Source organism: Telmatherina bonti (genome assembly GCF_933228915.1).
Source record: "Telmatherina bonti genome assembly, chromosome: 14".
NCBI lineage: Eukaryota > Metazoa > Chordata > Actinopteri > Atheriniformes > Telmatherinidae > Telmatherina > Telmatherina bonti.
Window position 1 is genome coordinate 31,950,003 of NC_136612.1, and position 14,886 is coordinate 31,964,888.

General features: G+C 39.4%; 1 protein-coding gene across 1 annotated transcript; it reads right to left on the reverse strand.

Moving 5' to 3' along the window:
* Nucleotides 1-456: 456 nt before the first annotated feature.
* fam83fa (family with sequence similarity 83 member Fa) lies at nt 457-13,827 on the reverse strand (the record flags this gene model as incomplete). Its single annotated transcript, XM_079253275.1, has 5 exons — nt 457-506; nt 780-1,588; nt 3,241-3,362; nt 5,099-5,266; nt 13,357-13,827. The coding sequence occupies 5 exons, from the start codon at nt 13,825-13,827 to the stop codon at nt 457-459; spliced, it is 1,620 nt and encodes a 539-aa protein (XP_079109401.1).
* Nucleotides 13,828-14,886: the final 1,059 nt, after the last annotated feature.

Genomic DNA, 14,886 nt, shown 5'->3' on the forward strand with positions numbered 1-14,886 from the left:
TGCATTATTCACAGCCTGTGCAACACACTGATACCTCTGTTGCCAAGGACCCACGGTAAGGAGACACTCAGGGCCAACACTGCTAATCACTCTTCCTGTTGCTATGGCAACCACAGGTATGACGTAATACACATCTTCATTGTTAAAGTTCAAGCAAAGAATTGCAAAACACAGAAACAAGACTTGAAAGTAGAATAATTTAAATAAAAAAATATTTTTAAAAAATTGAGTAATGGCAGTGGAATTTAAGCGTTAGCAATAATTGGCTACATGGTTTTAGACCGACTGGTCTTCAGTGGTGACCTTGTCTGTGAGCTGTACGATGACAGCTCAGAGACAAACACTGAACTCACTGCTGATAAGGTGGCGTCACCTGGTCACAGTAAGATGAAACTGTGACTCAGTTGCTGCGAAACGTTTAACCATAACATCTTTTATTATGGCAGTCTTCACGTCTCATGACTGGATACAGTTTTTCTTTTGATGCTTCCGCCGCGATTTGAATCCTGTGGAAACAAAAAGAAATGGAGGCATTTAACAACCAAAATTTCATTTTTAAGACTTTAAAGGGAGAATTTTTTTATTTTATTTTAAGTTGAGGGAAATAATTATAATTTTAATAGTTTGGGTTTTAGCTGCTCAGACAGGATTCCCTTGATATGACTTTGATACTGTTACTGTTTTCAGACATATTACAAATAAATATTTTGCTATTCAGGGATAGATTTATGTTGATCAGTAATAAAATAATCTGAGAAACGATAAAAATGATCCCGTACCATCTTCATCTCCCGTGTTGATGGTCTGCAGAGACAAACTCCTCTGTGTGAGCTTCGAGGGCTTCTTGGTTTTCACTGGTTTCAGTGGTCCTGGTTTATCTATGATCTCAAACGAGTCTTCCAACTCATTTCCTGCAACATCTTTGGTGTCAGGAACTTTAGAAGTGGGGCTAGGGCTCTGAGGAGTACTCACACTTTCCTCTATAGTGTCTGTACTCTGATCGACTCCTCTGCCCTTCAGGAAGTGCCGGAATGAGCTGCGTTGCTTCTTTAATGTACCCATCTGGTTCTTCTCCTGACCTCCCTTCCCATCCTTACCCTCCTCCTCTGCAGGTGAGGTTGAACTCGATGTGGAAATCTGGTTCACAGCAGGGACTCTGTTGTCCCCATCACTGTTACGAAGGCTGTTCTGTAAGCCGTTCACCTTGACAAAGGGACCACCGACCCGTTGGTCCCTTTGAGTCGACAGGTCCTGCAGAGAACCCGTCAGGCCCAAACTGTTCCCAAAAACCAGGGAGTACTTCGGGTTGTGGTATTTATGTGCAGGTACTTTCAGGTCCATTTGTCTGGAGTCCCCGACTGATACCTGAAAGCGAGATGTGGAGACGGGTAGAGGGTGGATGTGCTGCACCTTTGGCTTCATGATGGGGGTAGGAAGAGGTGGCTTGGTGATGTTGAACTCCTTGTAGAGGTCCACTTGTTCAGACACAGCATAGAGCTCCCTGAAGTCACTGTCAAAGAAGTCCACAATATGTCCGGACATCACGGTAATCGTGTTCCTGTCCATCCGAGACGAACTCCAGGTAAAGCTACAGGAGAACAGAGGAGAATAAACTAAAACTGAACAAAAATTTCTACAAATTTTGAGAATTAAAATGAAGTAAACCAGGAAATAAAGAAAATTATAACATATGTTAGGTACATATATCAGCACCTATCGCGGTATGTGTGTAAATGGGTGACTGTGACAATGTGACATGTAGTTTAAAGCGCTACGGGTGGTCGGCATGACTGGAAAAGCGCTATATGAGTCCATTTACCATGTAAGGGATAAGCTTCTGCATTAAAATCTCCCACTAAAATAAAAAAGAAAACTAATAAATGCATAAAACTACATTATATGAAAAAAATAGTTTGGTTTGTTTTGCACTTCCCAGAAGAACCTCAACCAAAAACTATGCAATAAAGTCAATGTTGGTATACAAGTTTTACAAGACAAAAGTGCTAATGAGACTGAATAACCACCATGAAAAACAGACATTTCTGCAAACAGAGCCCGTTTTCAGTTCATAAGCTGCTAGTCATAACGCTTCATCAGCCAAGTCAAAGGACATCTGTGATCTCTTTACATGACACAAATCAGTCGTGCTAGTTTTGACTTTAGGCCACAGTGTTGATGGTGAACTGAAAGGTGGATCATCACAGATGTGGTCATTTATGTGGTTTATGAGTAGGTTCAAAGCAAGTTGAACCTTTGCAAAACCATCAGTATTATACCTGTAAAACATAACAAGCTATGGCTTGCTAGTAGTGGTAAGAAATGTGGGCATTAATTTAGTCATTTTGTAAACAATAGTTTAAGTGTAAGGATTAGCATCTATAAAATATATTCTAATTTGCCAAGCAATACATTACCTTACTATGATTATAATCACTGCGTGCGCCAAAACTGACTCATTCTTATTCACTAGCTTCTATGTAATCGCAGTTTTGCATCAACATTGACATTTTATACTTATTTGTGTTTCTGAGCTAGCTTAAAGTGTATCCTAACACAGCTAAATGGCCTGAAAAGTTGCCACCATTGCTGTGGTGCAATGATTTGATTTTTTATACACCTGTTAAAAACATAATCCTACATAATGTTTTTATGATATTGACCATTTGGAGACTTGTAAATTGACTGTATATAAGTATGGCTTTTATAAATTGTTGAATATCTTTTAAATTGTATGACTTTGCTCACCCAGGGACTGCAGATGGAAACTAGCAAAGACTAAGCTGGTGTGAGGCATCTTTGGTAATGTTTTTACACATTGTCCCTGACAAACTAATAAACTAAACATGTATGCCGATTACTAAATTTTAGAGAACTGTAAAAAGTTATTGTCAAGGAAATTTGTAAAAGGGAGCTTCTTGATATCAGTTGCTAAAGGGTCTGAAAAATATTTAGTACTTTAGTTGATAAGTTGACAGCTAGCTTAGAGCTAGCTAGGTAGCTAGCTAGATAATTGTGCTGCATTAGCAGTTTGGCTAAATGTGCCTATGCTAAACACATTTCAAGAAAGCGATCACGTTTTTCAAATCCACATCAATAGTAAGAATGTCAGAAATCTTAAAGAAATACACATATTTGCTTTGTGCATTCCATTGTGCATCAATACACAAAGTTCAGTGACAAGACGGGTCAAGAGAAGTCTTGACAAGACAAAAACACAAAAGAATAGCCTAAAAAAATCACCTGTAGGACCCAAACATTACTTTTTCTCCATCCACCAGCATGTATTTGGAACATAAGGAGCCAGGCAGCTTTCCAAATGACAAGACCAGCCCTGCACCTCTTAACATGCGCACACGGAGATTCTGCAAAGAAAAAAACATGCTTAATTACACAACTAAAGTGACTTAACATAACACAGCAACACAGTTAATCCTGGGTACACACTCTCAGATTCAGCTTTAAATTGTCAACTGTGTCACTTATGACCTACAGAGACGCCAAGTCCAACTGAGCTGACTCATGATATAAGTCAACTTTCTCAGGAAATAAAAGCCAACTCAAAACTTTTAGTCAGAAGTGTTTACTTAAAGGGAAGAGAAGCAAAGAAGGATGCAGAAAACAGACGTAGACATACAAACTGGGAGTAGGCCATCCTCTGCTGCCAGTGGCACCATGGATGTGACGCATCAGCTTACTCTCTTTTGGATCTGTTCTCAGGATCTATGAATGTTCATTTGTAAGAAGTAAGAGTAACAGTGCCCAGCGCTCTGAAAAGGCCTTTCACAGAGTATCAACTGACACCAGGACAGGCAGCTATTCCAGTGCTCAAGATATCTGCACTGTAAAACTCTGTGTACAGCAGATAAGGCTGGGTATTGTGTCCCTGTGGAGATAGGATGACAGTCTGGCTCAGTGCACTGCTGTTCACTTATAATCTACATCAGCTTTACTGACACTTCTTAGGCTCTGGTGCACTGACAGGAGTTTAAAATGTTAATTTATGAAGAAATTTAATTAAAATGGTTGTTTAAAAAAAGAGAAGAAAATATGAAGACTGGAATTTCCTTAAAAACCTTGATCCACATTTTTCTTTGTTTATTCACCATTTCTTTCATCATATAAAGTCTTATAAAAATCAAATATGTTTTTAAAGAAACATCCTGTCCAACATATTAGCATTTAAAGCAAACATGGTTTACCACAGGTTTTTATTTGGGTGTGTCCAGTTTTTCGACTGGTACCGATGTGTGCTGGATGTGTAGAAGAATTTCATTAAGAGTGAACTTCTCAAAGAGTTCAGTCCAAACATTTATATCGCAGTGTGTTTGCTTTACAAAGCCGAGGGAATGAATCCCAGCACACTTCTCATTAAACAGGCTGATCCTTTAGAGACATCAAAGTAGCACCAGAAAGTGTCTTTGGTCCTGAATAGTAAAAACAACTTAATTATGACCTAAAATCCTCAGATCAACACCAAAAACAAACAGTATCACCTTTTCTCCCAAGACTTGGTACTTTTAACCATCCCTCAAGCCAGCAACAAAATAGGATAAGCCATAGGTTTTGCTGAAGGAGTTTGTTTCATTAAAAAAAAAAAAATAGGAAAGTTAATATTATGGACGCAAGAATGTCTAAAAGGTTATGGCTGAAAATAATTAAAATAATGGCGTTATCCAGTGAAAGAAGGTTGGAAGTTATCCAGTTTCACAATAAAATTACTCATGAATTAGGAAAAATAATTTCCATCAACAACCATCTCTGACCTGTAAAATAATGATATGATTTGATATAACTATAAGTTGGAAGTCTGTTATTCTAGCTGTTTCTTTGAATGCGCTGACCTTTAAAAGGCAATGGTTAATCATCAACTAACTGATCATGTTTTAACTGGAACAGACTTTTGTGATAACTTTGTATGGAATTCCCTCAAAGGCATGACATTTAGTGTTTTAGTTTTGATCCACGATGATTACTGCAATCGCTGTTACTGTTGGCCAAAGGAGCCGGCATCCTGAAGCGTTTTCTCTGCTTTGTGTATGCTGAGCCTCATCCCTCTGCAGCACTCTGTCATGCTCTGTTAGCTGAGCGCTCTGCTCACCCGCAGATGCATCGTGTTAATCTGCAGCCGAGAGCACATATCCAGGAAGTGAGGAACTCCTCTGGCCTCCAGCACAATGTAGACAGCAACCCCACGCCGTGATGAAGCATCCAGCAGGTCCTGGAGGATCTGCAGATCTGTCAGGAGGTCCATTAGGATGGCCACCGCCTGAGCAACACAGAACAGTTACTGGCAAACATTAACAAATACTTGTTCATGCAAGTAAAAACAGAGCATTTGTCACATCAAATTAGAGGTAAAAGCTCTTTTTTTTTTTTTTACCAGTTCTGCTCCCATTTAAATGAAGATAAGTGAAATGTAATTTGCTATCTTTAAACTGTGCAACATTAAGACTGATGACTGCTTTCAGAACAACTCCTGGCAGGTTTCACACTGGCTGCAAGTGATAACATTAAACACGCATCATATCCTGCAGGATCACAACTTGTTTTCCCGAGGTGTTGCGGAAAAACCGGCTGGACAGATTCCAACACCAGTTAAATTGCAATATTTCACCAGTCACGTCTGCTTTCAGGATCGTTTAGTGCAGCTTTGTATGTTCTCTGAGCTTGTCTTTGCTTAATCTGCTGTGCGTAACAGCAGCACAATGGCTGTTTGCAGGCACGTGTTTTACAGCCACAAGGGGTTTCAGATTCTTAAAATGCTATTTCAAATGTTTCTGTGGATTTTCTTCCCCACTTAACTCCAAACGCTTTGTTTATATTTCATCCAAGAAAAACATGAATAAGCTGAACTCTTTTAATCCGTCAGCACCCAGACGTGTTCAGGAGAGCCTCAGATGTGACATTATGAGTCTAAAATGATGTAAAATGAATGTATCAATGGATAAAGCAGCAGCAAGGTCATCCAAAACATGAACACAGAATTTCTTACTGACAGTAAACTTGCAGAAGTAACACACAAGGATCAAGCGTTTTCTCATGCGCACATTATTCTCAAACGTCTTTGCTTTCAGGGAAAACATATTGGCATTGAAGCAAACATACAACAGAAAATACACATTTTGTTCATTTACATTTATTCTACCATTTACCTGCTAAATGACATCATGGGTGATCATCATTTTCCTTCATACACACACACACCTTTCTGCTCGCTTGTTAATCTTTGTCTGCTCCTGATTGGACATTACCAGGAATTTAAACTATCTAATTGGTTGAAAATTTGACACGAAGTGGCTCCAATACCATTTCCTCATCGAAACAGAGGTCTCTTAGCAACATAGTAGTGATTTGTCATAAAAATGTGATAAATATTCTGAATAAACGCCATGTTTTTATTGTAAACCTGGATGTGATTATAAATGCCTGGAAAACTTCCGTAAATCACCTAAATAGCAAGATATCCATCACAATTTACCGTTACAGTTACACACTACCCTTCCTGAGAACTAGCTAACAACATGAGTGAGCGTGCTCGCAGAAGTGTTAAGGGTTAATAACACATCTGCTGTATTTTTGTATGAAGCTAATCCAGCGGACTCTGGACAAGTTCAGACAAACAAACTTTTAAATCCAACGAACAAAGAGAAATACGTCATCAAATAACCTACTGGCCCGATGAAAACTGCTTCCATGTGCACCCTTTTCATCCAGAAACTTTACAACCGTCTCCTTTATGGTAGCGTAATAAACTGCAAATGCAATAAACAGCAGCTCACAATAAACGAGATCTGTTACAGTCAATAGAAAACACTCTGATCTGCGTCCAGGCTGAAAAAATCTGCACCAGAAACTTCTCCAAAAGCTCCCGGAGGTCCTGTTTTCTATCGAAGAAGCTGAAGCTGGAGAAAAGGGTTGTAGAGGCTCCCCCTTCCGTAAATAACAAGAACTAAATCTGCTTTTCAGTGTGAACTTCGACCCAATCATAACATCTTTTAGGGGACTTTTCAATAGAAACTCAAACTCTGCACAGATTCTACAGGTTATATTAACAAGATAAACCATTGATGATGAAGACTGAAGATTAAGACGAGTTGTTTCTTTCCCAGGAACAGCATCCGGCAGAGCGCACACCCAGACCACAACACATGATTTTACAAGAGATTAAAGCAACAAATGCAAACAAGTCTGCAATGTGCAAACCTCTTCATGTTGCAGAGTTTTTCAGAGTAAAACTGAGACTGTTGGTGTGAAACACCACAGGAGCACTTCCACAAGTCATCAAGGTCTTCACACACACTTGTTTCGCAGCTGAAAAATCAGCAACGTTTTCAAACATTGATGGGAAAACTGCTCAAGGCTCTGATGCGGGTCTTCGCCTTCATTTGTTTCGGTTTGTTGCCGTCTTAATGAGTTCTAATAAAGATTAAATAAGCAGACCAACCGGACCGACTGATATAACGTGTACAGCACTTTGTGTTACATTTCATTGTAGGAATAGGGCTTTTTAAGTAAAGTTGAATTTTATATTTAGGTAGCTGTTTGAGTAAAAAGAAAAAGACAACTTTTGCAGTTTTGCACAGAAATATAGCTATAGGTTGTTATCCGCCTGCCACAGCTGGACTATCTTGATTTTCATATTGGCAGGCTTGTGTAACTACCATAGACTGTATATAAAAAGATGGACGGAGCCTCTGTGACGCCACCCATAGGTTTCTGGAGAGCTAAACTGAAACTAGGTGGGAGGTTCCTACCGTCACCATCTTGGCAGGGGTATACGCGTCGCCTTGCCCAGAAAATACATATGTGGGCAAAGAGATGGAGCTGAGAGGAGGGCTGTGAGCGTCATGGTGGATGATTGATGTTGTGCGAACTCCGAGCTTTCTGTAGCTAAGAGCTAACCGAGCTAACCCAGAGATAGCAGGAGCTAACCAGCTAACGGAGCTAAGCAGGCTAAAGCTAAGTCACGTTGTTAACCGGCTAAAAACTGCGGCTGTTCTACGTTCTTCTCACTGGAAGCGGGAGCTTGGGTACCTGTCAATCAAAAGGACACGCCCCCAAATATGCCGAATTTTGAGATTAAATTACTTTTAAACGAGCGAGTTAGAAAAAAATTCACTCCCCCCACAGTTGTCATGAAGGTAAACCTGACCTATTAAACCCAAAATGGATTTTTGTACCAGGCTGTAAACATGTTTATTTCTGCTGTGAAGTTGGTCTTTTTAACATGGGAGTCTATGGAGATTCGCTCTGTTTTGGAGCCCCTAGTGGATGATGGGGGAACTACAGGTTTTAGGCACTTCTGCAGGCTTAACTTAAAAAAAATGTGAGCATGTGATTGGTTAATTAAGCTGTCAGTGCTCTAAAAAACATCTTAAGCAGGATTCATTCACATGTTTTAAAAAAAGCAGCTCTCTATTCAGATTGCTGCTTGTCAGATCAATCCCTGGTGTGCCTTCGGTAATGGGGGGGGGTAAAAACGAGGCGAGATTGTGTAGGAGGCTAAATGCTGCATCTCTTTGTGCGTGTCTTCATGCGAAGCTGACATTTACAGCAGACGTCTCTCTGCAACGGATGACTCAGCTTGTTAAAACTTGCACACAACTCTCCTCTTGATGTTGGCTTCATTACAGCTACCTGCCCCGTTAACCCTTTCTTCTCTCTGCAGGTAGAACATCTGCCTCCCTAAACCCTATGGCTTTTACAGGCACTCTACCAGAATCTCAACACCAGCTTGACAATCCTTAAAAGCAGCTTGGATGTTGTATGACTTTGCAAGTCGTGGATTGTTCCAGTGAACATGTGTAGGTAGATTTTCCTGAGCTGTATCACAGGAAGCATTTATGTACACAAAACCACAGGCTCAGATTTGAATATAATGAAAAATATCTTGAACCCACTGCATCCTGTTTCAAATGAAAAAAAAACCCTAAATAGCCTTGAAGTTTCATTTATTTATTTATTTTTTTTTTTAGAAAAGTTTATACTGCATTAAAGAACCTTTTATTTCTCAAGTGCAGATTAAACTTTAGTATATCAGAGTTTAAAGCTTCTGCTTTGGTTTAAAACATGTTTATCAATGTTTCCTCTAAACCAGAGCTGCCCAAGTCCGGTCCCGGAGATCTATCCTCCTCCAACGCACCTGAATCAAATGAACGGCAGGTTTCCAGGCCTCTGCGGAGCAGGATGACATGGACAGGAGGGAAGTCAGCATCTAAAAGCTGCAGGATAAAAGATCTCCAGGATTTGCTCTAAACTTTGAACAGTTTGTGTGTTTTGCAGAGGTTGATGTGACTTCGCTCCAGGAAAGGAAGAAAATGTTGCATCATCACAATCACTTCCAGTAAAACCAGAACTACCTTATCAGGCTAATACGCAACCATTAGCTTAGCATGTCGACCCCAACTAGTCCAGTCAATCTTTACTTTTAGTTTTATCTAAACAGACTTATATAAAGTCAAACGTCACATATTTACAGCTTCTGAGACTTTTACTTTATTACGGAGCCCTGAAGGGGACACAGGGACCGTTTTGATCTTACGTGTTACGTTACAGACACTGACACGGCTATGTACATGTAGTGGAAATTTCATATCATACTTTCCTTTATATGGTATTTCATGTTGTATGTCACTTTATATGCCAATACTAGACCTTGTGCATTATTCTACTGGTGGTGTTAGAAGGCCTCTCTTCAGGTATGTTCCTAAGCATGAGGTCAGGTAGCTTTCCACCAGGACACTGTGTCTACAGATTATCGGTTTTTTCCTCCTCCCGGATGTAAAGCATGTGAGGTAACCTTCAGATTATGAGTAAACTACAGCGATAGAGATTGTTTAAGGAGTCTAATCTGATAATCATCTGAAGATGGGTCCTCTGTAAGATGAGAGGAGCCTTGGATGAAATCGTCTATTCGATGTTCAGAAAGACGATTCATGACGACCGTTTGATTTTTCTCTGCCAAAGCTTTAAAAGAAAGGCTCTTATCAGCTCTCAGGTTCAAACCCATCCAGAGTTATGCCTGATCAGATTTCTGAATGGTTTCTCCAAATTTGCCATTTGTAATACTTCTGTTCATCTTAGTCTTTGCTCAACAAGCTTTTTTATTTCAGTCCAGACTCCTCTTCCTTTGGCTCAGAACAACAAGTACAGACAGCCTGATGAAGCAGTTTTACTCTGTTTCTTTAGGTGGTTCAGGTCTGCATCTGTCCCTGTCATAACACACACAAACACACACACACGTGTGACATTTTGTCCATGTTAACAGAGGAAGCTCTAACGGATTAATTACAGGAGCAGACGAAGAGTTTCGCTGTAATGAGAAATGAAATCAAGCATGAAGCTGCTTGTGCTGATATGATTTATTGATGATGAATCATATAAACTTTTAATTTCAATTCAGTTTCATGACTTAATCATCTCACTGCTCATTGGCTGCTGAGCAGTAAAGTAATAGATATGTCCCCTCGGGGAGCTCTGTACTTTATGGTAGAAACCCTGTTGTACAGAACAACCACACTTGTCTCCTGTCTCATAGATACCAGGAAGCAGAAGGTTACAACACAATTATGTTGGCTTTCACACAGCAATAAATGGTAGAATTAAAAAAAAAAGTTGTTAAAGAGTCAAATAAACACTTTAGATTTAAAAAAGAAAAGGACTCTTCTCCCCAGTTTTTCCTCTGGTGAGGCTTTAAAGGGTTAAATATTCCTGGCTGCAAATCAGCATTACCAATGTAAATGAATGGCTTCTGCTTCATGTCATTTAGCACATCTACTGTTAAATCTCTTCGGTTTAGTGAGGCCCAGGTCAGCTCTGTGCATTCACTGGTAGTTTTGGGATTAAAACATGTCAGAGATGATGAACGTCGGGGACCGGATCTGTCAAACTCCAGATTAACTAATCAGAAGTCTTTCTATCATTTTCATTTCCACTGAAAGTGGAAATTCCAGCCTGTTGAAACCTGCCTGAGGTTTTTGTTCCAAGAAGCAGACTCCACTGTAGTAATCCGGTTTAAATTCCAAGGAATAAGTGTACGTCAACGTGTAGATGATGTATAATAACAGTCTGACAGAGAATTCCATGACACATCGCCCAGGAAGCCATGAAGGACATGTTTAAGTTGTTATTAGAGGATCTACTTCCTCAGCAAGGGGCCCTGAACTTCAGCTAATAAAGAGGGAAATGAAAAACTGAGGGTGAGTGCAGACAAACTTCTGCAGCAGACAGAATAAATCTGATCTGATGCCAGACATGTTTGCATAACAGCTGTGTGTCCCAGATAACAGAGTTTCTGCAACAACACCAGACCAGTAGCTTCATGTCATTCTATCTCCATTTAACCTGATTAAATCAGGATTTCATTACTAATAACAACAATAAGAGAACTGATTTGAGTTCATTAACCCAAACTGGGTGATTGTTTCTCAGCATTTAAGCCATACCAGTGACACTGGGAGTACTGGGTTGCAACATTACATAATCATATAGTAGTTCAGGGTCTTGTTAAGGGACCCAGTGTTTCCTCTTTATTGGCAGCCTGGATATAATCAATTAATTAACTAATAAATGAACCAAATCTATGCGTTAATGTTTAGAGATCATTTTTCTTGTTAAAACAAACGGTTGTGAAATTAAAGGGACATCGTGGAACATTTCCAGTTTTCTGCTCAAACCAGAAGTTTGTGTTTATATACATGTATATAATGCTATAATGCCCATGGAGAAAGTTAAAAAGATCAACAAAAATGATAAAAATTTCAAAATGGATTTTTCTTTTTTATTTAAAAAAAAAAACAAAAAACTTTTTTTTAACAAAAAAATGTATTTTAAAATTGTGAAGCAAAAAACCCCGATCTTTGATTTTTCAATTTGATTTTCCCACCCATAACCACTGTATATAGGTGGTAAAACAAGATCTTCTGGGAAAAAAAAAAAAAAAAAAGGTTAATTTTGGTTTTATACTGTTGTTTGAAATTTAGACCCAAAAAAAGAAGAAACAAATTTTAGAAATGTTTTTATTGCTAAAGATGATAAATTAGATCTGTGCGGTTGGTATAATTATTAGCATGGTGTTGTCCTCCGAGAGAAAAAATGAAGTGTTAAGAAAAGAAATGTGCCATTCCTCCTCACAGTTTTTAAGTGCAGTTTAATCAAAGCTAATATTAAACACAAAAAATGATTAACACAGGGAGTAAATTCTCTCAGGTTCCTAAAAATTAAACCAAAAATATGCAAAAGAACCTTGTTATTGTGGAGCAATTCTTTTTTTCAGAAAATATAGGATGTAAGGGATTAAACATCTTAGAATAAATTTACCAAAGACTGATTTAAGATGTTCAGATTGAGACCACAGTTCATCTTCAAATGGGCAACAAATCAAGTGTTGCTGCTCAAAACCCCCAAAATATGCTAATTTTCTCATATTATTGCATGGACAGTGTGAACATTTGCTGCTTGTTGAATATATTTTACGAGTTAAAATTGTGCTCAGTTGATAAAATGTTTAAAAAATGCCGCCACTGGCGACTAAGGCATGATATTTCTAAAAGAAAGAAATTGTGGGTGTTTGAAAAAATGGCTGATCAGTAAAAGTGTTGCTTTGGGTTTTTCTGTGAATAGAAAATGATTAAAATAAAAAGTTTTAGCTCCAACCAAAACAATTATCCAGCTCAGTTAGTTCAGATTCAAGGTGATCGTCCAAACCTGGGAGGCGTTTGGCTCATTCGCAGTCACATGATCACCTGCAGCCAATAATTAAGATTGTTTTTCAGTTATTCTGCCAGCTGTGGGCCAACTAGGTCAGGGACTTTCCTTTGCTGTAAAATCAAGATCAGTCAGCATTTACACAACTGAAGCTTGCAGGTTTAGTAAATCCAACAATCTCTTAACACCTCTGCTTATCTCTGCAGAGATTAACTTGACTGCACTGATCACAAAGAAGTTTGAGATGCAAATTCACTTTGAAAAGTCAAGAAAGCCATCTTTAAGTTGCAAGAGCAAGAAATGATCTTCCACCCAAAATAATATCCTTATTAGTGCTGTTTTATGTGGGGATAAAGGGAGATTTACTCTGAAATGGAGGCGAACATACATTGTTTGGGATATTATTCAGTTTGATCCAGTGATTTGATTGCATTTTAATCACACTGGCATCATTTTAAAAAAAACTCCTAAAAGTTATATAAAATGCAAAAACGTGGTAAGAAAACAACCAAAATCTAAACTTTTAAACATAAAGAAGTCCAGAAAAGGAAAACAGTACAATGAAAAAGGTTTTTCTGACTGGAAACTTCTGAATTTAAACCATGTTTTCCTTTTTTTTTTCTTTTTTTCCACCTTGACTGATGTGTTTACCTTGTGAGAACCCTGGATGAGCCTCCTCACCACCTCCTTGATATGCGGCCCTGGCTCTTTAGGAGGATGGGTGTACACGGACACCCGGGTCACCCCCTTGTATACGCCGCTGCTGCCCGGCCAGCCGATGTCCAGAGAGGGCACCTCTGCGTCGGACATCTGCGGCCAGTAGGTGGAGTGGACCCCCGAGTCCGCGCTGGAGGTCTCTTTGGGCTTCTCCTGCTCGGACTCGGACTCGCTGTCCGTTTCGTACTCGTGAAACGTTTTCCGGAGGACTTTCACCTCTCTGGCGCAGAGGAAGTCCTTGACGTTGTCCTCCTTGAGGCGCATCTTGAAGGCTCCGTCGCCGTTCCTCAGCAGCTGCTCCAGAGCCGCGCGCTGCTCCTCGCTGTAGTAAAACTCCGGCCGGGTCTCCGGGACCTTCTCGTTCACGTGCTCATCGTCCATGCACACCAGCTGGGACTCCGCCATGACCGAGGAAAGGTTTTTCCTCCCCTGCTGTCGTCGACTCGTGTTCCCCCACCGGTTCTCCGGAACCCTGGTACCTGCCCGACAGGTGTGCAGGTAGAGGCGGGGGGGCGGGGCTTAAAGGTACACACAGACAAATTCCACGTTGGCAGAGATCTTCCACCTGGAAAACTGTCAGAATAAACTGCGGGATGTTTGTGGGAATGAAATTGATGGTGTTAAAAAAGATTCAGTCAGAAGAAACTAAAGCTTAAAGCAGAAACAGCGGAGGTAAACAGGAAGTAACTTTACTGTTAAAAATGGTGAAGTCACTGTGTAGGCTAACAGTAAATAAATAATCTACTTAAAAATACAGAAATAAATGTGCCAGACTTGGGTTTTTTTTGTTGTTGTTGTTTTTTTATTTGTTTGCTGTGTAAAATGTAAATAAAGAGAGACAAAGTAATAAAATTGTACCTGCATCCAACTGGACTCTCAGCAGTCTGACTAGCACTTATCTATCATGTACTCTATTGCTTTTTTTTTTTTAATTATTTGTTGCTTGTGTTTTTCTCACTCTTAGATGCAAGTCACTTTCTTTTTATTTGTTTCGTCAAACTTTCAAAACGACCAAGTTTTTTTTCTATCATTCCAACAACTTCTCCAGTTGTTTGTCGCTCCTACCATTAAATTACAGATATTTTCCATGAGATGCGGAAACGTCCCAGTTTCAACATTTAATTTGCTATGCTCTGTTATTAATAAAAGGTGTCAATAAGACTTATTTAGATTTTAAACAGCATCCTAATTGCCCTTGAATCAAGCCGTTCCTCACTGTAAACACAGTGACTAAAATCATGATCAACAACTGGCTTTTACGCAGCTTTTATTTTGGCGGTCCACCCTCTTTACACATGGTAGTCCTTATAACTTTATGCACCTGAACAGATTTGAACAAAAATACAATTTTTGAAATAAAAAAAAAAAAGAGGAAACCCATTACAAAGAAAGGTCACATGAGAAAGAAGTCTAACATCCTTCATTTCCATGGTTTTGTATGTCAGGACACACACGTAAAAACAT